Raw genomic sequence first — 26174 nt, forward strand, 5'->3', positions numbered from 1 at the left:
TTCTGAGCCACCATCCCACTGCTCCTGGACCAGAGGAAGGGGCTTCCCGGCCACCATCCCTCCTGCTGCTCCCAGCCCACAGGAAAGGGCTTTTGGGCCACCATCCCTACTGCTGCTCCTGGCCCGTCCCACCTCTCCCAGGTCAGAGGAGGTAATCCGTGCAGGCGCCAATAGCACCCCCTCCCAGTCGAAATGAGAAAACACGTAAATAAGTCTCAAAACCAGACTCCCAGATCACCTACAGCAACCCCAAAGGGAAATGAGATGGAACACTCTGATACTCAACCACCTGGACCCACTGAACTGGCAACAAAAGGGGGTCTGGAAAAAATGAAATCAGAAATAATTTCTCAGATAACAGGAGAAATTCTGCCCCTAGTGCAAGACATGATTAATAAATCTAGAGAGGAGCTCAGGAACATGATGGAATCTCACCATAAGAAACAAATGGAATCCATAAAACAGATGCAAATAGATTTTCAGGACATGAAAAACTCCATTGAAAGTCTATACAGCAGAATGAGCCAATGTGAGGACAGAATTTCAGATACAGAAGATAAGGTTGCAATTAGTGACCAGGAAAAGAAAAATTGCTTCAAAATTATAAGGGAACATGAGAAATCAATGCAGCAGCTGCTAGATGATGCAAAGAAAAATAACATAAGATGGACTGGAGTCAATGAAGAAACAGGAGAGAGTGCAGATGACATAAAAGATCTGAAGAAAAAATGGCAGAAAACTTCCCAAGCAGAGGAAAAGAGCCTGACATACAGATAAGTGAAGCATATAGGACTCCAAATAGCCTTGATCAAAAAAAAACTACACATAGGCATATAATTGTGAAGATTCCAGAAACTCAACAGAAGAACAAAGTTCTACAAGCAGTTAGAGAAAAGAAATAAATCACATACAAAGGAAAGCCCATCAGAATCACAGCAGACTTCTCAACACAAACCATCAAGGCAAGAAGAGTTTGGAGTGCCATATTCCAAGCCCTAAAAGAAAACAGCCTCCAACCCAGATTGATGTACCCTGCAAAACTATGTTTCAAAATTGATGGAGAAATAAGATACTACCATGACAAACAGCACCTTAGGAACTTTGTGAATACCAAACCAGCACTCCAAAGAATTTTACACAATAGCCTAGGAACAGACATTGAGGATCACAACCCCAGGAAGCAAAGCAGAAGGAACCCATTTAGCATGAAAAGAAATTAAATGTAAGGGGGAGAACCCAACAAAAAGAAAAAGTCATGGCAATGACAAGTCAATATGTTTCAGTTATAACCATCAATGTTAATGGTCTCAATTCACCAATCAAAAGAAATAGACTGGCAGAATGGGTCAAGAAGCAAAATCCAACAACATGCTGCATACAAGAAACACACTTAATTCAAAAGGAAACTCATAGACTGAAAGTGAAAGGGTGGAAAACAATACTCCATGTGACAGGAACCCGAAAAAAAGCAGGAGTAGCTATCCTCTTTGCAGATCAAGTAGATTTCAAACCAACACTGATGAAGAGAGACGAAGAAGGACACTATATCCTTGTAAAGGGAACAATCCAAGAGGAAGACATGACAATCATAAATATCTATGCACCAAACACTAGTGCACCCAACTATATAAAACAAATATTAATGGACATGAAAAGTCATATATGCACTAATACAATTGTAGTGGTGGACCTCAACACCCCACTGTCACAAATAGATAGATCAGCTAGACAAAAAATAAGTAATGAAATAGTAGAACTCAATCGAACTCTTGAACAAATGAACTTAAAAGATGTTTACAGAGTCTTCCACCCCACAAAATCAGAACACACATTCTTCTCAGCTGCACATGGGTCATTCTCAAAAATAGATCACATACTCACACACAGAACATGTTTAAGTAAGTGCAAAGGAACTGAAGTTATCCCCTGTATATTATCAGACCATAGTGCAATCAAATTGGAGATCCATAACAAAAGAAACTCAAAAAATTTCATAAACACGTGGAAATTGAGCAACACACTTCTGAATAATCAATGGGTCACAGAGGAAATTAAAGAAGAAATCAGACAGTTCCTTCAATTAAATGACAATGACTATACAACATATCGGAATCTATGGGACACAATGAAAGCAGTCTTACGAGGGAAATTCATAGCAGTGAATACGCATATTAGGAAAACAGAATGAGCCCAATTAAACAACCTGATGCTGAACCTCAAGCTTCTAGATTAAGAAGAGCAGGACAACCCCAGAGCTCATACAAGGGAGGAAATTATAAAGATCAGAGGACAAATCAATGCAATGGAGACTAAGAGAATGATACAAAAAAATCAATGAAGCCAAGAGTTGGTTCTTTGAAAGAATCAACAAAATTGATAAACCCTTAGCCAACCTTGTCAGAAAAAGGAAAGAAAAGGCCCAAATCCATGCAATTAGGAATGAAAAGGGTGAAATGACAACAGACCCAACAAAAATCCAGAGGGTCATCAATACCTACTTCCAGAACCTATAGGCCAATAAGATGGACAACACAGAAGAAATGGACAGATTCCTAGATACATATGAATTACCAAAATTGAACGAAGAAGACCTAAAAATTCTGAACAACCCAATATCAACCAATGAAATTGAAAATGTAATTAAAAACTTATCAACTAAGAAAAGCCCGGGCCCTGATAGCTTCACTGCTGAATTCTACAAGACATTTAGAGAGGAACTGCTGCCACTACTGTTGAAACTCTTCAATGAAATTGAAAGGGAAGCAATACTCCCAAAGTCATTCCTGGAAGCAAGCATCACCTTGATCCCCAAAGCAGAGAAAGACCCAACCGAAAAGGAGAACTACAGGCCAATCTCACTAATGAACATAGATGCAAAAATCCTTATTAAGATAATGGCAAACAGAATGCAGAAGATCATCAAGAAGATCATACATCCTGATCAAGTGGGATTCATCCCAGGGATGCACGGATGGGTCAATATATGAAAATCAATCAATGCAATACACTATATCAATAGAGCCAAGGACAAATACCATATGATTATCTCCATAGATGCAGAAAAAGCATTTGACAAAATTCAACATGCATTTATGATAAAAACCCTACAAAAAATTGGAATAGATGGTCTCTACCTCAAACTGATAGAAGCCATCTATGAGAAACCAACAGCCAATACCATACTAAATGGTCAAAAACTGAAATCCTTCACACTACAATCAGGAACAAGACAAGGATGGCCACTATCACCACTCTTGTTCAATATAGTTCTGGAAACATTAGCCAGGGCAATTAGACCAGAGAAAGAAATAAAAGGAATAAAGATAGGAAATGAAGAAGTCAAATTGTCATTATTCGCAGATGACATGATACTGTATATAGAAGACTCCAAGAACTCCACCAAAAGTCTTCTAGACTTAATAACCAAATTCAGTCAAGTAGGTGGTTACAAGGTCAACACACAAAAATCAATAGCTTTCCTCTACACCAATGACAGACTCACTGAGAGAGAAATAGGGCAAATAATCCCTTTCACAATAGCCTCCAAAAAACTGAAATACCTAGGAATCAACCTAACAAAAGAAATCAAAGACCTCTTCTCTGAAAACTATGGCACTCTGAAAAGAGAGATTGAAGATGATATCAGAAAATGGACAGACATCCCGTTCCTGGGTAGGAAGGATTAATATAGTGAAAATGGCCATACTTCCAAAACTGCTATATAGATTTAATGCAATTCCAATTGAAATTCCAGCAGCATACTTCATGGACCTTGACAAAACAATCCAAAAATTCATTTGGAACAAGAAAATACCCAGGATAGCAAAAGCAATTCTAGGTAACAGAGACATGGCAGGGGTATCACAATCCCCAACCTGCAACTATACTACAAAGCTACTGTGATAAAAACAGCATGGTACTGGCAAAGAAACAGACCTGAGGACCAGTGGAACAGATTAGAAGATGCCAAAATAACTCCAGACACTCTCAGCCACCTCATCTTTGACAAAGGAGCCAAACACCCTCGCTGGAGGAAAGATAGCCTCTTTAACAAATGGTGCTGGAAAAATTGGGTTTCAACTTGCCAAAGATTAAAACTAGACCTATATCTCTCACCATGCACTAAAGTAACATTTAAATGGATTAAGGAGCTAAATATTAAAATAGACACAGTGAATCGTCTGGTACAGAGGTTAGGTAGAACTCTTGAAGACATCGGTGTAGGAAAAGATTTTATGAACAAAACCTCAGTTGCCTGTGAACTAGCACAAACAATCAACAAATGGGATCTCTTCTTATTAAAAGGCTTCTGCACAGAAAGAGAAACCACCAGCAGTGTGAAGAGACAATCCACAATGTGGGAAAAAATCTTCACCTGCTCTTCCTCAGACAAAGGTCTACTATTTCGAATCTATAAAGAATTTAAGAAGATCAGACCTCCCAAATTTAAAGACCCAATCTGAAAATGCGCATCTGAAATGAACAGACATTTCTCAGACAAAGAAGTACAAATAGCAAATAAATACATGAAAAAATGTTGAACATCACTGGTCATTCGAAAGATGGAAATGAAAGCAATGCTGAGATTCCACTTCACTCCAGAAAGAATGGCTGCTATCATGAAATCAACCAATAACAAATGCTGGCGGGGCTGTGGGGAAAGAGGAACCCTGCTCCACTGCTGGTGGGAGTGTAGACTGGTGCAACCACTGTGGAAATCAGTATGGAGATACCTCAAAGAACTAGGACTGGAAGTCCCATTTGACCCCGCTATTCCACTGCTGGGGATCTTCCCCAAAGAATTAAAAGAATCATACCACAGTGATATATGTGCGCCCATGTTCATAGCAGCACAGTTTGTGATAGCTAAAACTTGGAAACAGCCCAAATGCCCATCAACTGGAGACTGGATAAAGAAAATGTAGCTTTTTTATAAAATGGAGTACTACTCAGCCATAAAAAATGAGAAATTAGAGACATTTATAGCTAAGTGGATGCACATTGAGGCAATACTCTTAAGTGAAATAAATAGGACACACATGTATAAATACCGAATAGTTTCTCTGGTGTGAGAAACTGAAAGTGTAAATAAGGACTAAAAATGTAATAGGTAATGTGAAATAGGAAGAAAAGGGGCAAAGGGGAAGGAAGTGGGAGGGCTAGGGGAAAGGAAAGAAGGGAATGGGATTAATATGAGAAAATGGAAAAATAGGAACAAAATCTTTGTAAATAGGGAGGAATGGAGGGGTTGAAGGGAGGGCTGGGCAAGGGTGAAAAATAAGAACCAAGAGAGACTATGTAAAGATGCAAATTTCCAATGATGAATGTCATTATATTGTGTACCTAAAATGTACCAATGATTAGAATGAATAACCGATAATGCAAAATAGGAAGAAAAGGTCCAAAGGGGTAGGGGTAGTGGGAGGGGCAGGGGAAAGGAAAGAAGGGAAAGGAAAAATGCCGAGAAATGCAAAAAATGGAAATAAAGTCTTTGTAAATAGGGAAGGGTGGAGGGGGTGAAGGGGGTGAAGGGAGGGCTAGGAACGGGGAAAAAATAAGAACCAAGATGCATTATGTAAAAGTACAATTCCCAATGAGAAATGTAATTGTGTTGTATACCTACAATGTACCAATGAAAGAATTTAATTAAAAAAAAAAAAAAAAGAAAGAAAAATAAGCCATGGGCCGGGGATTTAGCTGAGTGGTTTCACTGCCTGCTATGTAAGCGCAAGGGCCTGAGTTTGATCCCCAGTACCAAAAAAAAAAAAAAAAAACAAAAAAGAAAAATAAGCCAGGTAGAGAAAGACAAATATGTGTTCTCACACAAGTGTAGAAGCTAAAAATGTTGGTCATATAGCAGCAGAGAGTAGAACAATGTGTACTTAACAGGAAAATAAAAATCAGTAAAATATTAAATTTTTAATATTCAATGAATGTGTAGAATAAGCATCAACATTTTCAACATCAACTGTTTACCTGCTTACAGGATTTAAAAAATAACAGCAGAAATAAATTCCTATGTGAACCACAGTGAAAATACAAAAAAAACTCTACCACAGAAACAATCTTTGCTTCAATTATCACACCTATGGCCATCTTCACACATGACAACAGCCTGTTCCATACCCAAGTCTTGCTGACACTGGCAGCACATGTGCTTAGCTCTCCTTTCCTGTTTGGCAGGCCATCCATCACCTCTCTTGTCTTCCTCTTGTCAGGAGCTTCCTATTATATTATACAATGTCCACTTAGCAGAAAATGAAATAACAAGAATATAAAACATCAAATATATACTGAGTGCTTAGAATAAATATCAACATTTTCTACATCAACTGTTTGTTTGCTTACTAGATCTAAAAATCAACAGCAGAAATAAATCCTTATGTGAACTACAATGAAAATACAGCTGGGGATTTAGCTTAGTAGTGCCGCCTGCCTTGCAAGCGCAAGGTCCCAAATTCAATCCCCAGTACCAAAAAAAAAAAAAAAAAGAAAGAAAATACAAATAAAACTCTACTACAAAAATAACCTTTAACTTCAATTATCACACCTATGGGAGTTTTCACACATGAGAACAGCATGTTCCATACACAAGTATTGCTTACACTGACAGCACATGTGCTTTGTTTTCCTGTCTTTTTGGTAGACATACAAAACATACTTGACGCCTTGCTGCTTCCTGTTTGCTTAGGAGGTTCCTGTGTTGTTTCACCCGTCTGTTCACTGGTCTGCTCCAGAATTCTCTTGAGGAGTTCTTTGGGCAGATACATATTCTTCCTTGTTGTAACTGATCATTTATCAATTCCAGTCCCAATCTTCTAAGAAAATTTCTCCGTGATATTTTGTGCTTGTTATTTTCTTTGAACTATGAAACTGTTTATACCTGACATGTTTAGGATCAAGTAAAACACAGCCTCTGACCAATGCTTTGTGTTTTGAGTGACACCATAGTTGCTGTATAATTCCTCAACAGCATGTAATCTGCCTTTCGTTTTGTTGTAAAATGTGACCATTTCTGGCTTCATTTGTGTTGAGTATTTGTTTGTTTGGAGACAGGGTCTCACTATGTAGTCTAAGCTAGCCTGGAACTCACTATGTAGCAAAAACTGACCTTGAACTCAAAGGATCCTCTTGCCTCAGCCTCCTCAGTGCTGGGATTACAGACATGCACTACCACACCCAGCCTCACTATCAATCTTATCATCATGGTGTAATGTGGACAGTATCAATACCACTTTGTTTTTCTTCGCCATATAGGAGGCCAATGTTATATCTTTCTGAAATCCAAAGGCTGTACCACACAATTCTGTATTGTGAACTTGTAACATTTTTCAGGAATCTCAGTTTTGTTCTTGCAAATAGTTCCTCTGCTGGTCAACTCATGTTCTTTTAGCAAATGTAGCTTCAATGGGTAACTAGTGAACCAACTGTGGAATGTGACATTTGGGTTACTTTTTAAAATAGGTACACTAAGTCTGTTCACAAAGTCATATGGTTTATTACTGCAAGAAGAAAAACCAGGTTTTTCATCTGTTACAAACAATTTCCAACATTGAATCGCAGTGTTGGCATTCCATCCAGTAGGTTTCGCCCCTGGCAAGAACCTAACATTTTCTGACCTAGTTCTAACACTGGATCATTCAGGATACATGACCATTTTGTAGCATTTTGACTAGTCAAATATTTATTTACATTACTGTTTTCTTCCTCATCTGAATCAAATTCTTCATTCTGTACTTCTCTATTTGTCATATCTCTTATCTGTCATATCTGTCATACACTGCTAATTTCTTTGGCTTACATGATCCAAGTCACCATCGGTAGCCAAGTCACCTGATGACTCACTTTCAACCTCTTCCCAAAGTTGTAAAAGCAGATTTTCATGTGACATCATACTAAATTGGGCTAATTCTACATGAAAAATCAAAAAACATTTAACAAAATAATTATAAATACACAAAAATGTAACCCAGCACATAACATAAGTAAAACTTACCCATTTATACTCTGACACACATGTATACACCTTACCATTGGTCGTATCAAGTGGGTGAACAAAGACTGCTTCCTATATTCCCTAGTGCATCTACTGAGATGCACAGCTGGCTACCATTATGCTCAAGTACATATTTTCATTAGAAAAGTATGGTATGGGTGTCTCTGACCCAGTATAAGGAACCAATAAGGGAACAGGGTGATATGGAGAATAAAAGTCCTTTCTGAGGAAGTGACTTATGAGCAAATATCTGATGAAGTAGTATATAGTATTCTGGGTATGATCAGATACTGATTATGGCAAGAGTCAGGAAAAGGGATCATATAGATTTAGCTGCCTGACTGAGTTACTGAGAGTCAATGGGAGGAGTTTGGGGGCCTGGGGAGAAGTGCAAGCTTGAGATGAATTACAATTAAGCAAAGCTGTTATCCATAGGTGGAACTGTATCCCAGAGGTTTGAGCTTCTTTTAGTGAATAATGTAAAGATGCAGAGGAAGATAGGGTTCTAGTGGTTTGGTTTCAACATATTCTCTTCCTGGAAGTCTGAAATGTTAAGGCAGAGAGTATTAGGGATAGGGAATGGCACTCTAACCAGAAACAAATATAACCCAGAAAATCTGCTCAAGCCTGGTGCCATGGAGACTAAAGAACATGTGAAGTATTTAACACAGTGCCTAGCTCTGTGATGGTGACAGTTTTAGAGCTTTCAATGATACAAATGGCCTGCTGCAGCATGAATGCCATAGGTTCACCACCACTAGCCTAGCTCATGACCAAGTGTCAACAAACAGCTATTATTACATTCCATCCAAAAGTAAAATAGTATGCAAACGGCACTTTTCAAACTTTAAGAGTACTGTGTGGAGCAAGGGCAGAGTCCTTAAAATACCAGACTGATCAAATGGGTTCTGCCAATCCTGTCCTCAAGGCCTGTCAGTCTGTCACAGGCATAGCACTGATCTGGTGTGATTTATCCTACTCTTCCAAGGATACTTGACAAGAATAATTCATTCATCCACTTTGGTCTCTTTATCTTCCAGTCATATCTTTTGCCCTGCCTGATCCACTCCAAGTGACACTTATGTGAAAAAATATAGGCAGCACTTGGTTTCCAAGAATGGTATTTTCTGGATTTCCTCAGATGGTAATGATTGAAAGACTCCAGAACTTTCCCTGTTTTCGATCTGCAGTGCCCTTTTAATGTACTTCTTAGCCTGTAGCCAAATGGCCTTGAAAGTCTATGACCATAAAATGGTGAAAAAGTCCCTTAACACGAGGAACAACCCAATCTTGTGCATTTTCCAAACAAGAATTCACTATTTTGCCTTTACATGGAAAACCAGTGTCCACACTAAGTTGGTATTTCATTTCCTTGCCCTTATGTTCTATCAGAAAAAAATATATATATAAAGTAAAAACTTGAACTTTTTATCAGAACGGTCAGGCCATGCCTGCTCAACATCATCATTAAAGATCATTGTCAGGGTACCCAAAAATTATTTTTGCAAGCTTCGTAGCTGTTTCGACTTCCAGTTGAGGAAACCGAATCTTTTTGTTTTCCTATTCTCTGTACCAAATGGTCAAGGCGATGATTTCCTGCCTTCTTGGTCTTTTTTGTTTATTAGTTTTAGTGAATTTTCAACTCACTGAAATGTTTTCACCAAGGTCTTGGAACCCTACAAATCCAGTGCTTTTTCCTTCTGTTTTCTTCCCATCCTATACTAGGTGGATCTCTCAGAAGCAGATAGCTAGAGCTGGATGCAGCCTCGGGGAATCAATTAGTTCACTGTCCTCCCTTCTGCTTAGGACGAAGGGAAGATAGTGACATTTATTGGGCACCTACTACTTACTAGGCAGAGTTTCGATTATACCATTTTCCTTAATTATAGCAGCTCCTGTTTATTCTTGGGGATATGTTCTAAGACCCCAATGGATGCTTGAAACCAGGATAAGCCTGATTGATACATCTGTTTTTTTCTATATATGTAGATCTATTACAAAGTTTAATTTATAAATTAGGTACAGTATGAGTTTATTAACAATAACAAGATAAACAATTACAACAATATACTGAAGATCTTAGCAACCTCTGCACATAATTTTTTTCTTTACTTTCTGAGAACTTATACCTTTTCACTTAAAGCAGGCACTTTATGGTTTCTCTCTGGCATATCCAAATTGCTAACATCATTACTCTTGAACTTTGGGGACATTATTAAGTAAAATAAGGGTAGCTGGGCATGGTGGCGCACACCTGTGATCCCAGCACTCCGGAGTCTGAGGCAGGATTGTCATGAATTCAAGGCCAGCCTGAATTACAGAACAAGACCCTGTCTCAAAAAACAAAAACAAATAAAATAAGGGTTACTTGAACATGAGCGCTGTGATACCAGCCCAGTCAATCCGATACCAAGAGGGCTAAGTGACTTAATGGGTGGGTGAACTGGAAAAATGATTTCTGAGCAAAAAGTTGTTTCCTGAGGCTAGCTGACCTAACCGACAGAGCCGCTTCCAGCTCATATTCCTTCCCTCACCGGAAATGTGGTCTCCTTCACTGTCTTTTGTTCTCAATAAATGTCTGCATCCGCAAGATGATGTCATCCCTACTTTCCTGCCATATATAAATGAGATGAACTCCTGTGTACTTTTCTATCCAATCATTTAAACTGAATGTAACTTCCTTAACCAATGAACAGATGTTAAGTGCCTTGCTTCTGTATCTGTGCCCCTCTTCCCTTGATCCATATAAAACTTCTTCATTGCCAGCTCTTGGATGATCGCTTTGTGGAGAAATCCCTGATAAGTCAGCAGGCATAATAAAAATGTACACTTGTCTCCAACCTCTGGGTGCACTCTTGATTCTTCTTGGCCTGATCCCGCTAAACCACTAAGAGCTGTAACACTATAAATCACAAGTCTGCCACAACATGGGTAGTGCATAGCAAGGATATGCTGGACAAAGGAGTGTGTCATGTCCTGAGTGGAACAGAAGAGTACAGTGCAAGACTTGACATCATAGTACTCAAAACAGTATGCAATTTAACATTTATGAATTATTTCTTTCTGGAATTTTCAATTTAGTACTGTCAGGCTGCAGTTGATGATTAGTAATGCAGAAAGGATATCACATGTAAACTTTATAATAGCCCTGTGAGGAGATAGGCATTGCTGTATTCATTTTTAAGGCAAAGAGACTAAGGCACGGAGGAATTACATAACTTATATAAGTCAGTAGCTTAGCTGAGACCCAAACTCAAGCTTTTTGAAGGCTAGCTCAGGGTTCTTCTCTCCACCACACTGGCCCACTGTGGGCCTGCCAACCAGGTCCAGATTAGTTGGATGTAGGTTTAAGGCAAGGGGGCTCCAAGCAATTTAACTGAGGGTTACATCCTGGCAATTGTTATTAAAATTTTATAGCTTTAACAAAGAAATCAGTGGCAGACTGTAATATACTATTGGATTGAGATGGATTAGGAAACCTTTTCCAAAGAGAAAAGGTTGACATGGCCAGGCATGGTGGAACATCCTGTAATCCCAGCACTTGGAAGGCTGTGACAAGAGGATCACCACAGTTCAAGGCCAGCTTGGGCTACACAGCAAGACCTTGTCTCCAAAAAGCAAAACAAGACAAATGGTTAACATTTTCAAAAGAAAAGGGAGCATCCTTTCTAAATGGGAAGAATTAGCTTGAACTCAAAATAACTATATAACCCCTTACTTCTTCCTGTCAGGGCACTCACTTCAGTAGATAAGTGATATTTTCCCTATGACCCTTCCTTAATTTTTCTTTATGTACCTATGTGTTATTTCTTTCTTGCTGTACTGAAAACATCTGCTGTCCTCCTTGACATTTTATGTTCAGATTATTTCTGTAGTATTAAGAAAACAGCTTAAGAATTTTTACAAGAGGATTAACTGATTCCTCAATTGTGGATCAAAAGAATATATAAAAAACTTGTTCTGAGGTTTTTGTGGGAAGGGGAAGAAGGATGAGGGAGGGAGGGAAACAGATAGACACATACATACACTTGAAGACAATGAAACAGAGGAAAGAATTTGACAAACTGGGATGTGTTAAAGAGCTGTACTCTTAGTGTCATTAAAGAACATGGGACTTTGGAGCCAAGATTGGATTCCACATCTTAATAAGCTGCTAAAATCCTCTGAAGAATACACGCTTTGCTTTCTGTTCATTCAAGCTTTTAAAGGCTGTTTTCCTTTCATTGTTCACCATATATTTTCCAAAATCCTAGCAATGATGTACTGACATCATCAGCAACTCATCAGAAACAACAACAGTGTCAAAAGCATGAGTTTCTTTGCGGTTCTTACTGCATTAACCATTAAGTATGCTTGGCTGCACTAGTGACTCCCTCCTACTGTAGACTCAAAGGTCAGAAACATTGGTAGGATCTGAGGGATGCGGTTATTCCAGTTCTGCTTAGAAAGGACACCCAAGCAGAGAAGTGACTCTGTGAGTATTTCTCAGGGCTCCACATCACATTCACCCAGAACACTTATCAAAAGCACGGTCTTTTAAAATCAGAATCCTTGGGCCCAAGGCCCAGGAAGATGCATCTTAAACAAGTTCCCATGTGATTCTGATATACTACAGTAGCACTTGGAAACCTCTGCTTTCTACCACTGGAAGTGGTCTGGCAATCTTCAGGCATGGCTCTCCTGTCTACATTCATTCACAGAGGGGATCTGTGTGTGCTCAGCAAGCTGCAAGAGGAGGTGTGGGTACTGGTGAGCCATCAAATGCCATCTTCTCTCTTACCCTGCTCAAAACCACTCTGGGGGCAAGAAGCCCTGATGAACTCCGCCAAGTTCATTAAGCCTAGGACTCATTAAGCCTAGGACTCTCCAACAGCAGAGGTCTGCCAGAAAAAGAACACCTTTTCCTCTGTTGGTCAGAGTTACAGTTATCTCTTAGGAAGCAAGTGTCCTGGGTAGCACCCTATTTTATTTTATTTATTTATTTTTTTGGTACTGGGGATCAAACTCGGGTCCTTGCTCTTGCACAGCAGGCGGCAAAACCACTGAACTAAATCCCTGGTCGCAGTACCCTATTTTAAACACTACAAGCTAGCTCTTTAATTATCTGTTAATGCTTTAAAAGGGAGTAGCTGATGGTATTGAGAGGATATGGACATGATCCAGAGAAGGCATGTGAGGGGCAGTGGGACAGGAAGACATTAGGGAGGTAGAGGAGACAAGGTACCATATTCCCTGCCACTCAAAGTCATCTTAACCACCAAGGTATCCCACCCGAGCCTTACTAAAAGGGCATGTGGGGTATGGTTTGCTGCTCATGCTTGGTGTTCCATCCTGGGGCTTTGGGGAGGCGATGGTTGGGTAAGCAGGGCCTTGTTGGCGGGGCTGAGTCTGTCCACAGCACTAGAATGAAGCCTCTGCCAAAACAGAATTTTTCCTTTTTGAAAAAAACCTAGGGCCTTATATTGGGCTTAATATCCAGCCCTTTTTTAATGAGGTGACTAGGCAGGGCTTAAAACATGCAATCCTCCTCCCTCAACCTCTCAGAGTGCTGGGATTACAGGCATATGCCACCATTTCTAGCTTGCCAGACCAGTCTTAACAGTAGAGGCAGCAAGTTTGTTAATCAAGCAAGTAATCTGGGAAATATCACATCTGACCAAAAACCAAATTTTGTTGAGATTCTCAGCCACTGTAGCAAGAATGTTAAACCTCCAGGTCTTCTCATTCAAATGAAGGGCCCCCTATTTCTCGAAACAATAATTCTGCCTAATTGCAGGTAAAATGGAATATCTGAGGTGTTGATAGTCTACAGAAAAGACAGCAGAGAAAATATGTGGAGTCAGACTGGGTGGGACTGACTCCTGGCTCCTTCACTTCCTACCTGTAGGACCTTAGGTTAGTCATATCACTCTCTGTGCCTCTACTGCCTTTTCTGTCACATGAGGATTTGAGCAGTGCATTTCCTGTGGGGTCACAGAGAAGATTAAGTGAGGTAAAGTCTGCAAAGCACTTAGGTCATATCAAGTCACAAATGTGTATTTGCTGCTATTATTCTTGGTTTCTTTGACCAGCAATGCGTCACAACAAATACCAAAAAATACAGAGAGCTGAAGGGGGAAGTGAATCTTTGTGGGCTATATGCGGCTGAAGCTCTTTCAAGATCAACAGTGGCTCTTTTGATTGAACTTTAGTTTTCCCTCCTCCCTTTAACCCTGTGGAGGGCAGTGCTGGGCCAAAGTTCAGCATCTTCTGCTGGGGCAGCAGGTTCTCAGGTTCTTTTAAGAGCTTTTTAGGGAAAAGAGGTAGGGATGGCAAATAAACCCCTATATTATGTGATTCAACAAACAGGGCAAATAATGTAGATCAAGCTATTTACTGAGAGGACTTCTCGGGGTAAGATTTAAAGTCAAATTCTGTTAAAGAATTTAGACAGTCTATTCTAGGGTATAAAATTGGATTATCTTAAACATGACTAAGCCACACTTCCTGAGTCTGACAGAGCATTTCTGGGGAGAGTAAGTGCCACTCGCCCATTGTTGCCCATGACTCCTACCTTCACTGGCTAACCCCATCCAGCCTTCCCTGCCAGGCCACCGTGGGGTGGGAGAAATGCTGCTAATCAGAAGGCATGAAAGGCAAGAGAAGCAAGGCACTCACAAGTGTGACAGGCACTAACTTCAATGTTAATTATAAACAAGTGTGCTAAAATCCATGTTGTTATTCTAATAACTACCACCAGCCCAGCCCAGCCCATCACTCTGGGTTGTCTTACCCTATGTCTTTATAATGAAATTTGTTCATGGATTCAATGGCTGTCCTGAGCAGAAATGCAGCAAAATACAATGATTACAGTTTGGATGCTACAGCCTCAGGCTGTCTGAGTTTGATCTTGTTTTTGCTGTCCAGACATCAAACTTTGGCAAGTCTTTTTTTTTTCCTTATGCCTCAGCTTTCTTATTTGTAAAATGGTGATTAAAATGGCAAATAACTCATAGAGTTACTGTGAGGATTAAACGAGTTAATATGTATAAGATATTGCAGTGGTACTCCGCATTTTCCTTGGCAATGGGGCTTGGGAAGACAAATCATCAGGGATCATACAACCTAGAAATAAGACATTGCATTCAGCTATCACATGTGTTGCATAAAACAGGTGCCCAACAAAAGTTTCCAGGGAAATCTGAAGAAATTGGTTTTTCTCTATTGGGTGTCTACAACCATTGGCTTGGTTAATATTATAATACCTTGGGAAAAACAGTGGCTTTATATAATGGCTCTATAAATGTGAACAAAAAGCTTTTTTTCAATTTATTTTGCGTAACTGGTACATGTATATAACATATCTTGAACATTTTCTGTCCTTTTACCCCTCCATACCCTTCCTCCTCCCCCCACCCCCTCCCCATCTCCAAAAAGTCTTTTTGTTTCCTACCATCTCTCCTTTCTCTCTCTTTCCCTTTCTTCCTATTTTAGGTTTCCCACATATGAGAAATCATGTGATATTGAGTTCCATTAATTTTTTGGCAACTCAGCCTTTATTCTTAAGGCTAATACTCCATTGTATATATACCATACTCTCTATCCATTTGTCTATTTGTGGGCATCTGGGCTGGTTCCAGAGCTTAGCAACTGTGAATTGCAGTGTTATAAATATGGGTAATTTCTATTTTTACTTTTTTGAGGAATCTCCATACTGATTTCCATAGTGGCTGTACTAGTTTACATTCTCCCAAAAAGCTTTTATACCATGCCATTAGTTAAATACTCCATGCTCCAATTCTGAGTCTCTAGAAACTATGAAATGGAAGGAAGAACTTTTATCTTTAAACAAATGGAGAAAACAGTTTTTCAGTTTTATGAAACTACTTATAAAAACTTAAAAGTAGCCAGGTTTGGTGTTGCACACTTGTAATTTCAGCACTCTTGGAGGATTACAAGTTTCAAGCCCAGCTTAAGCAATTTATCGACTTAGCAGGCCCCTAACTCAAAATAAAAGAGCTGGAGATATAGCTCAGTTTGAAGAACTTGGGTTCAATTCCCAGTACATTAAAAAAAAAAAGCCATTTAGAAGTATATACTCAACATTGATATGCCCAATGAGTCTCTGCTACAAGGGGCACCGAGTGTTAAGTCCAGCGAATAAAAACTTGGAGACAATATACAGACAGGAAAGGGTAAGAGAAGAAAGGACTATTCTAAAGCCATACAATCTTTTTCTTTTCCTTCACCTTCCACCCTACAGGAAAGAGTATTCACTAACCTTCTGTTCTCTGATTTTAGAATTTTGATTTTAAAAAGAAAAGATTTTATAATATCCTATAAAAACAGACACAGAGAGAGCTCATTCCAAGGATCAAATTCTCTCAACCCCAGGCAATTTAAGGCAAAAGAAGAATGCAATTTTAAGAATTCAAAGAAAATAAAGATATAGCCCACACACAAAAAATCTCTAGCTAAGTATCCAAATGGTATCCAATTGAGTTTGTACTTTTATTATTATTTTTTCTTTTTGAAAACTAAAATAGGGCCAGGGATTTAACTCAGTGGTTCCACTGGCTGCCTTGCAAGTGTAAGGACCTGAGTTCGATCCCCAGTATCCAAAAAATAAATAAATAAATAAAATAAAACAGGGCTTGCCGGGGGATGTAGCTTAGTGGCACTGTGCCTGCCTGGCAAGCACAAGGTCCTGAGTTCCATCCCTGGTACGGGGGGTGGTGTAAAATGGGGCTTCATGTGCTTTATTTGAATAGTTTGATATAATTATACATGAGACAGGAGAGTCTACAACATGCCAGTGTTCTTGAAAGCAAGTAGCCCCCCAATTTTCCCTACACAATGACTTCTTTTTTCCAACTCTCTCTCTCCTTTTTTCTCCCCATCTTCCTGTCTCCCAGTCAGTGAAAGGCAAATGTCTGCATGACACCATTCCCAGGAAGCTTTACCCTACTAGGAATTCCCTTACCAGCTAACTCTGGGGGACTGGTTCAATTCTTCTTACTAGTCAAGTCCATCTCTCCTTCAGCTCCAACCATCTTTCCCAGACTGGATTCTCTATGGCAACCCTCTATGATGCTAGGTATGGGCCTCTGGCCGCACTGTCATTTGAAATCTTTAATCTTAGGCAACAGGCCTACTATCTGATTAATTTCTCACTTTCCCTTCTCGACCCAACCTTATCTATTCTACTCTGAAAATCTCCCAAATCTGGGCTCTGATTTTCATCCATACCAGGCATGGACCATCTCCTCTCTGATCTGGTTTACCTAAGCCTCCTATCAACAGTCACAGCCTCATTCCCTCCTCTGTTTCACACTCAACAGCGCTGCCACGTGACTTTTTCCAAAGATACATCTGATTGTGTTTTTACTTGACTTCAATGGCTTCTGTTGTCTTCAAAATAAGGCCTAAACACCCTGGATTAAACATTCTTTCCTAAAGCTATCTCTATTGTCGGGCTGGGGACTTAGCTCAGTGGTTCCGCTGCCTGACTCACAAGCGCAAGGTCCCAAGTTTGATCCCCAGTACCAAAACAAAACAAAAAAACCCCTGTATACATCTATTGTTGTTCTTCATTATTGTTGTTTCAGTATCACCCAAGTTATTTTCTATGTGATAGAAAAACTAAATAAGTATCATTCAATTTAATATGACAATAAATTTGAGGAATCAAAAAATATTTCTCACATAGTAGTATCTACTTATAGCCACATACTGTACTTTGGTAACCATTCAGGCATAACCAGTTTTGTAGTTCTAAAGAGGACTTAATTGTTCCAAAAGCTTTCTTTGTCCAAATTAATGATTCGGGAGCCATAAGCCAGGATTAATTCAACTCATACTTACTGGCAATCAAAAGCTTTAGGACCATTATTCCCACATTAAAAAAAAAAAAGAAAACAGAAAAGAAACAGGAGTGAGGAAGGGGAAATGATCAAATTGGAGGTTCAATAAGAGACAAGGAAGAGAGTGTAACAAAGATATACGAGGCCTCCTGAATGGCTGATTCTCGCTCAGGTGAGTCATGACCAAACAATGGCAGTTAACACATATGTTCTTTGTACAGTATCAGTTCACTCAGCCATAATAGATGGTAGCTAAAATTATCCGTATTTTACAGTTAGGAGAATACGCTAACAATATTTACTTTGCTTACCATGGTAATTACTAGTTAAGTATCATGCTTGGAGTTCCTGTTTCCCTGGAATAAAGAGAATTTCCAGGTTCCAGGTGGGAAGAATGGAGTCTCCTCTTGACTTTCTCAGTTTGTTTTTCCCTAGGGGAAAAGCAGGGCTTACCTGATCAATGGGGCTTAGGACAGATTGAGGGTATTCAGCTCAGCCAGCCCCCATGAGCTATTTCTCCCTTTTCTCTTTAGCTCATCTGTCTTCAATATGTATTCATCCTCTACATCCTGGAGTGCTGAACAGAGATCAAAAGCAGCCTGCAGTCTACTTTAGGAAAGAAGAATAAGTAAGCCCATGATAGCTGCATATATAAGCCACATCCTCCAATCCAGTTTTTATTGGTTGATAAAGGTAATAATTTGATTTTCACATCTTATTTCTGAATTGGTTGTGAATATAAGAGAGGAAGACAGAGGGCTAACAGCTTTTCCTACAAGCCAAATACTAGGCACAAATATAAGCATATGATAAACATCTGTTAAGTGAATGAACTAATTTGTTCAGGACCACACAGCTAACAAGTAACAAAGTAGGGACTTGAATCTATGTGTAATGAAATAGCTAGCTGATGGTTTTCTAAAATTTCACTTCAGTGCTTCTTGTATGCATGCTAGGCAAATATTCTGCTACTAAGCTATACCTCTCATGGCTTAGGGCTTCTTGTATGTTATTCTATTTCCAGGCTTCAAATTCATGTTTCAGTATGGCTGCCAGGAACCTGAAAACATTGGTTGGTATAGGCATTAACTACCCAAAATAGAACCTGGAGCTCAACCTACGAACTTTGCTGATAATCTGTTTGTGTTACAACAGTGATGTGGGATGAGCTCAGCATGTCAGCTTGTGGTCAGCTATACCATGAGCTGCATGAGGAGGACCGAGAAGATGTGGAAAAGTAGTAAAAATGGCCCTAAAGCAGCAGGCAGCACACAAGGGAGGAGAAAGAGAGGCAAGCAATCAAGCATGGGACTGACTAGGTGAGCACAAAAGGGGCAGACAAGGTACTGAGGACCAAGAAAAGGAGGCTGAGGGCCCAAAAGGGACCTAGAGAGTTGGGAAACAGGAAGAAGACAAGAAAAAGAAGAGTAAACATAAAAATCCCCGGACACAAAAGGCTGACAAGCAAAGAATATGTCCAAAAAAAGAATTTAAAGAAAAGTGGATTATAGAACAGAAATAAATCACTTGTTATTAAAACAATCACAAATTAATTTTTCTATTTCATGTCAAAATGATATAATATGAGAATTGGTCTGTTTCCAGTAGCCCTCGAAATAAACACCCTGCTTGAAAACAGTATGGGGAGCCAAATGAGAAGACTCCTCCTCCAGGCGAAAGTTAAAGTAAAGTAATGGTGGTATCTACTACCCCTTCCCCATCTCAGTCACAAAACAAGGGGAAGCTGTTTGGCATCTATGTATGAGTTCAGTAAGACTCAAGTTATAACTGATGCAATACAGTTGCTTTTAAAGAGAATTGGGTAGAACACAGGATTGTATGCTCACAAACACCACATAAAAACAGAGTCGTCTTTGCCTTCCAAGCAGTTTGGGTTTTTTCTTTTTTTGCCTTGTTTAAAGGCCGGGCTTAGTCCTTTTTTCCCCTTACTAGAGTGGCACACAAAGAATTCTCTGACACACTGTACCCACTGTGATGAAAGCACTTAAGTGTGAGTGAAAGCAACAATGTTTAGAGTGACATTTACTACAGCAAACGGTGAAATCAGAGCATTCCAGTTCACCCAGATTAAATGTCAGGCTTTAAACATTTAGCAGAGTATTAACTATGGAAGTTTTTAAAAATTAGCATTCAGTGGTAACTTGCAAATAGCACTTAAAATACATAAAACAGATACTTTTTTAAAGCAAGTTAACAATTGAGACAGATTAAATACAAATATAAATTTTCAACTGAAAGTGGCTGAACTGCAGGAAGGTTCCTGGGATCGGCTCAATACCACTACAAGCGAGTTGCTCTTCACCATCCCAGACAGAGATGAGAAAGGTGCACTCTCCACAATTCCCATTTGGGAAGACACATTCAAAATCCAAAACACAGACGGTTCCAGGCAGATAGTTCTCCACAGTGGGCACAGACTTTAAAGGTCCACAGGTGTTTTTATATTAATGTTTAAGAATGAATGCCTTTTTTTTTTTTTTTAAGAATGAATGCCTTTTAATGTACCAAAAGAGTTAAATGGGAAAATAGATCACCTTTTTCACAAACAACTTTATTTACAATAAAATTTGGTATAATTTGCAAATATAACATCTGTTTTTTGTGACTAAATCATAAAATATCAGAATTTGACAATATCAGGATCCTTCTTTCCTTCATAATCAGCTAGCAAGTACCTTCTCTACTATGCTTACTGTGATGCTAGAGAGATATAAAGCTAAAAACAATCATTAACATATAAAGTTTTCCTTTAAACAACTTGTAAGAACTTTACTTAGTCCTTAATGTCTTCACGATGTGCTTAGTGTTATTCTCATTATATAGAGAAGAAAATTGTGATTCCAAGAAATAAAGGACTGTGCCCAAGGACCACAGAATTACTAAATTATATAGGATTAAAATTCTAATCATTGACTCCATACCAGAGTAATGAACCTCTACTCAAAAAACTCTCGGTCTAAGAAAGACCACAGACACATGAAGAAATGAAGTTTAAATAAATGCCAGGACAAGGATATGAACAGAAGCACACTGAGTAATCAAGCCTGGGAAGACCTCTTAGAGGAAGAGACATTTAAGGAGGAGGTTTTTGTCAAATGAAAAAAGCAAGTTACTCTAGGCCAGTGGTGGTGAACCTATGGCACACATGCCTCAGTGGGCTGTTTGTATCATTGAAAGCTCTAAAAGACTCCCAATTGGGCCGGGGATTTAGCTCAGTGGTTTCAGTGCCTGCCCCACAAGCACAAGGACCCAAGTTCAATCCCCAGTACCAAAAAAAAAAAAAGACTCCCGATCACTGTTCTAGGCATACTGCATGCATGTACCAAAGTCTGGAGGGATTATTGTGTCTATAGAATGTTCAGAGTTTGGTGTGTTCGGTGGAAGCAGGGCAACAAGGCCAGCTAGACAGCCTAGGTGAAGTTAAAAAGGGAGGCTGGAGCAGGAGAACAGAGGAGGCCAGACTCAGGGAAGGTTTCTAAGCCAGAAGGAAAATGGTCTAGTTGGAAGAAACCTTATAAAAATTGTCGGTGGCCAGGGCCTAGGAGCAATTCACTTTCAAATCCTCTCCACTCATTTCAAGTAGCTATCTGTCATCTCTTTTCCTCCTTTCCCATCATCAGTCCAGAGGAAGGGACTTCCAGGCCACCTTTCCACCGCTCCCAGCCCAAAGGGGCTTCCTGGCCATCATTCCACCACTCCCAGCCCAGAGGAAGGGGCTTCTGGGCTGCCATTACACTGCTCCCAGACCAGAGGAAGGGGCCTCCGGGCTGCTGTTCAACCTCTCCCAGCACAAAGGAGGTGAGGCGCACCAGTGCCAACAGCATACCCACCCCCCATCGAAATGAGAAGACATGCAAACAAGTCTCAGAACCAGACTTCTAGATCACTTACAGCAACCCCGAAGGGAAATGAGATGGAACACTCTGATACTCAACCACCTGGTCTCCCTGAACTGGCAACAAAAGGATCTGGAAAAAATGAAATCAGAAATAATCTCTCAGATAACAGTAGAGATTGTGCTCATAGTGCAAGACATGATTAATAAATCTAGAGAGGAGCTGAGGAACATGATGGAATTTCAACACAAGAAACAAATGGAATCCATAAAATAGATACAAACAGATTTCCTAGAGGTTAAAAATTTCACTGAAAGTTTACATAGCAGAATGAGCCAATGTGAGGACAGAATTTCAGATATGGAAGATAAGATTGCAATTAGTGACCAGGAAGAGAAAAATGGCTTCAAAATTGTAAGGGACCATGAGAAATCAATCCAGCAGCTACTAGATGATGCAAAGAGGAACAACATAAGACTGCTTGGAGTCAACAAAGAAATAGGAGAGAGTGCAGATGACATAAAAAAACTATCCACAAAAGTAATGGCAGAAAACTTCCCAAGCAGGGGAAAAGAACTTGACATACAGATAAGTGAGGCATATAGAACTCCAAATAGCCATGATCAAAAAAAAAAACTACATATAACGATATAATTGTTAAGATTCCAGAAACCCAACAGAAGAACAAAGTTCTACAAGTAGTTAGAGAAAAGAAACAAATCACATACAAAGGAAAGCCCATCAGAATCACAGCAGACTTCTCAACACAAACCATCAAGGCAAGAAGAGCTTGGAGTGACATATTCCAAGCCCTAAAGGAAAACAGCCTCCAGCCCAGATTGATGTACCCTGCAAAACTATGTTTCAAAATTGATGGAGAAATAAGATACTTTCATGACAAAGAGGATCTGAGGAACTTCATGAATACCAAACCAGCACTCCAAAGAATTTTACACAATAGCCTAGGAACAGACATTGAGGATCACAACCCCAGGAAGCACAGCAGAATGAATCCATCAGGCATGACAAGAAATTAAATGTAAAGGGGGAGAATCCAACAAAAAGAAAAAGTCATGACAATGATAAGTCAATATGTATCAGTTATAACCATCAATGTTAATGGTCTCAATTCACCAATCAAAAGAAATAGACTGGCAGAATGGGTCAAGAAGCAAGATCCAACAATATGCTGCATACAAAAAACACACTTAATTCAAAAAGAAACTCAGAGATTGAAAGGTAAAGGGTGGAAAACAATACTCCATGCAACAGGAACCCGAAAAAAAGCAGGAGGAGCTATCCTCTTTGCAGATCAAGTGGATTTCAAACCAACACTGATTAAGAGAGACAAAGAAGGACACTGTATCCTTAACAATCTAACAGGAAGAGATGATGATCATAAATATATATGCACCAAACACTAGTGTGCCCAACTATATAAAACAAATACTAAAGGACATGAAAAGTCATATATGTACTAACACAATAGTAGTGGGGGACCTCAATACCCCACTATCACAAATACATAGATCAATTAGACAAAAAATAAGTAATGAAATCCTAGAACTCAATTGAACTCTTGAACAAATGAACTTAACAGATGTTTACAGAGTGTTCCACCTCACAAAATCAGAATACACATTCTTCTCAGCTGCACATGGGTCATTCTCAAAAATAGACCACACATTCACTCATAGAACATATTTAAGTAAGTGCAAAGGAACTGAAGTTATCCCCTGTATATTATCAGACCATAGTACAGTGAAATTGGAGATCAATAGCAAAAGAAACCACAAAAATTTCATAAACACATGGAAATTGAACAACACACTTCTGAATAATCAATGGGTCACAGAGGAAATTAAAGAAGAAATCAGACAGTTCCTTCAATTAAATGACAATGACAATACAACATATCGGAATCTATGGGACACAATGAAAGCAGTCTTATGAGGGAAATTCATAGCAGTGAATACGCATATTAGGAAAACAGAACGAGCCCAATTAAACAACCTGATGCTGAACCTCAAGCTTCTAGAAAAAGAACAGGACAACCCCAAAGCTCATACAAGGGAGGAAATTATAAAGATCAGAGCAGAAATCAATTCAATGGAGACTAAGAGAAAGATACAAAAAATTAATGAATCCAAGAGTTGGTTCTTTGAAAGAATCAACAAAATTGACAAACCCTTAGCCAACCTTATCAGAAAAAGGAAAGAAAAGGCCCAAATCCATGCAATTAGGAATGAAAAAGGTAAAATTACAATGGACGCAGCAGAAATGCAGAGGATTATCAATACCTACTTCAAGAACCTAGGGGCTGGGTATTTAGCTCAGTGGTTTCGCTGCCTGCTGCGCAAGCACAAGGACCCGAGTTCGATCCCTGGTACCAAAAAAAAAAAAAAAGAACCTATACGCCAATAAGATGGAAAACAGAAGAAATGGACAGATTCCTAGATACATATGAATTACCAAAGTTGAACGAAGAAGACCTAAAAATTCTAAATGACCCAATATCAACCAATGAAATTGAAAACATAATAAAAAACTTACCAACTAAGAAAAGCCCAGGTCCTGATGGCTTCACTGCTGAATTCTACAAGACATTTAGAGAGGAATTACTGCCACTACTGTTTAAACTCTTCAATGAAATTGAAAGGGAAGCAGTACTCCTGAATTCATTCCTGGAAGGAGGCATCACTTTGATCCCCAAAGCAGAGAAAAACCCAATCGAAAAAGAGAACTATAGGCCAATCTCACTAATGAACACTGATGCAAAAATCCTTAATAAGATACTGGCAAATAGAATGCAGAAAATCATCAAGAAGATCATACACCCTGACCAAGTAGGATTCATCCCAGGGATGTAGGGATGGTTTAACATACACAAATCAATCAATGTAATACACTATATCAATACAGCCAAGGACAAAATCCATATGATTATCTCAATAGATGCAGAAAAAGCATTTGACAAAATCCAACATGCATTTATGATAAAAACCCTACAAAAAATTGGAATAGATGGTCTCTATCTCAAACTGATAGAAGCCATCTATGAAAAACCAACAGCCAATATCATATTAAATGGTCAAAAACTGAAATCCTTCACACTAAAATCAGGAACAAGACAAGGATGTCCACTATCACCACTCTTGTGCAATAGTATAGTTTTGAAAACATTAGCCACAGCAATTAGACGAGAGAAAGAAATGAAAGGAATAAAGATAGGAAATGAAGAAATCAAATTGTCATTATTTGCAGATGACATGATACTCTATATAGAAGACACCAAGAACGCCATCAAAAGTCTTCTAGACTTAGTAACCAAATTCAGCAGTGTAGCTGGATACAAGGTCAATACACAAAAATCAATAGCTTTCCTCTATATGAATAACAGACTCACTGAGAGAGAAATAGGGCAAACAATTACTTTCACAATAGCATCCAAAAAAGTGAAATACCTAGGAATCAACCTAACAAAAGAAATCAAAGACCTCTTCTCTGAAAACTATAGCACTCTGAAACGAAAGATTGAAGATGATATCAGAAAATGGAAAGACATCCCCTGTTCCTGGGTAGGAAGGATCAATATAGTGAAAATGGCCATACTTCCAAAACTGCTATATAGATTCAGTGCAATTCCTATTGAAATTCCAGCAGCATACTTCATGGACCTTGACAAAACAATCCAAAAATTCATTTGGAACAAGAAAATACCCAGGATAGCAAAAGCAATTCTAGGTAACAGAGATATGGCAGGGGGTATCACAATCCCCAACTTGAAACTCTACTACAAAGCCACTGTGATAAAAACAGCATGGTACTGGCAAAGAAACAGACCTGAGGACCAGTGGAACAGATTAGAAGATACCAAAACAACTCCAGACACTCTCAGCCACCTCATCTTTGACAAAGGAGCCAAACACCCTCGCTGGAGGAAAGATAGCCTCTTTAACAAATGGTGCTGGAAAAATTGGGTTTCAACTTGCCAAAGATTAAAACTAGACCTATATCTCTCACCATGCACTAAAGTAACATTTAAATGGATTAAGGAGCTAAATATTAAAATAGACACAGTGAATCGTCTGGTACAGAGGTTAGGTAGAACTCTTGAAGACATCGGTGTAGGAAAAGATTTTATGAACAAAACCTCAGTTGCCCGTGAACTAGCACAAACTATCAACAAGTGGGATCTCTTCTTATTAAAAAGCTTCTGCACAGAAAGAGAAATCACCAACAGTGTGAAGAGACAATCCACAATGTGGGAGAAAATCTTCACCTGCTCTTCCTCAGACAAAGGTCTACTATCTCGAATCTATAAAGAATTTAAGAAGATCAGACCTCCCAAATTTAAAGACCCAATCTGAAAATGCGCATCTGAAATGAACAGACATTTCTCAGACAAAGAAGTACAAATAGCAAATAAATACATGAAAAAGGGTTCAACCTCACTGGTCATTCGAGAGATGCAGATGA

At 39.1% G+C, this 26174-nt stretch overlaps 1 protein-coding gene across 4 annotated transcripts in view; it reads right to left on the minus strand.

Annotated features, from left to right (window-relative positions):
• Alg14 (ALG14 UDP-N-acetylglucosaminyltransferase subunit) overlaps positions 1-26174 on the minus strand; it is a 110901-nt gene that overhangs the window by 10146 nt on the left and 74581 nt on the right. Inside the window, exons 4-5 of one of the 4 annotated variants that reach the window (XM_087213166.1) lie at positions 21751-21827; positions 16410-18444 (exon numbers count right to left, since the gene is read on the minus strand). The exons of 2 other annotated variants lie outside the window; for them this stretch is intronic. In XM_087213166.1, the coding sequence (XP_087069292.1) occupies positions 18306-18444; positions 21751-21827 (216 nt within the window). In that variant the 3' untranslated portion in view covers positions 16410-18305. Of the gene's footprint in view, positions 1-16409; positions 18445-21750; positions 21828-26174 lie in introns of those variants that run through there. One more of the 4 variants, XM_087213167.1, reaches the window with a different exon arrangement.

The sequence above is a fragment of the Heterocephalus glaber genome, unplaced genomic scaffold (genome assembly GCF_053883595.1).
Source record: "Heterocephalus glaber isolate CG9 unplaced genomic scaffold, H.glaber_assembly_v1.0 deba00001442, whole genome shotgun sequence".
NCBI classification, from domain to species: Eukaryota; Metazoa; Chordata; class Mammalia; order Rodentia; family Bathyergidae; genus Heterocephalus; species Heterocephalus glaber.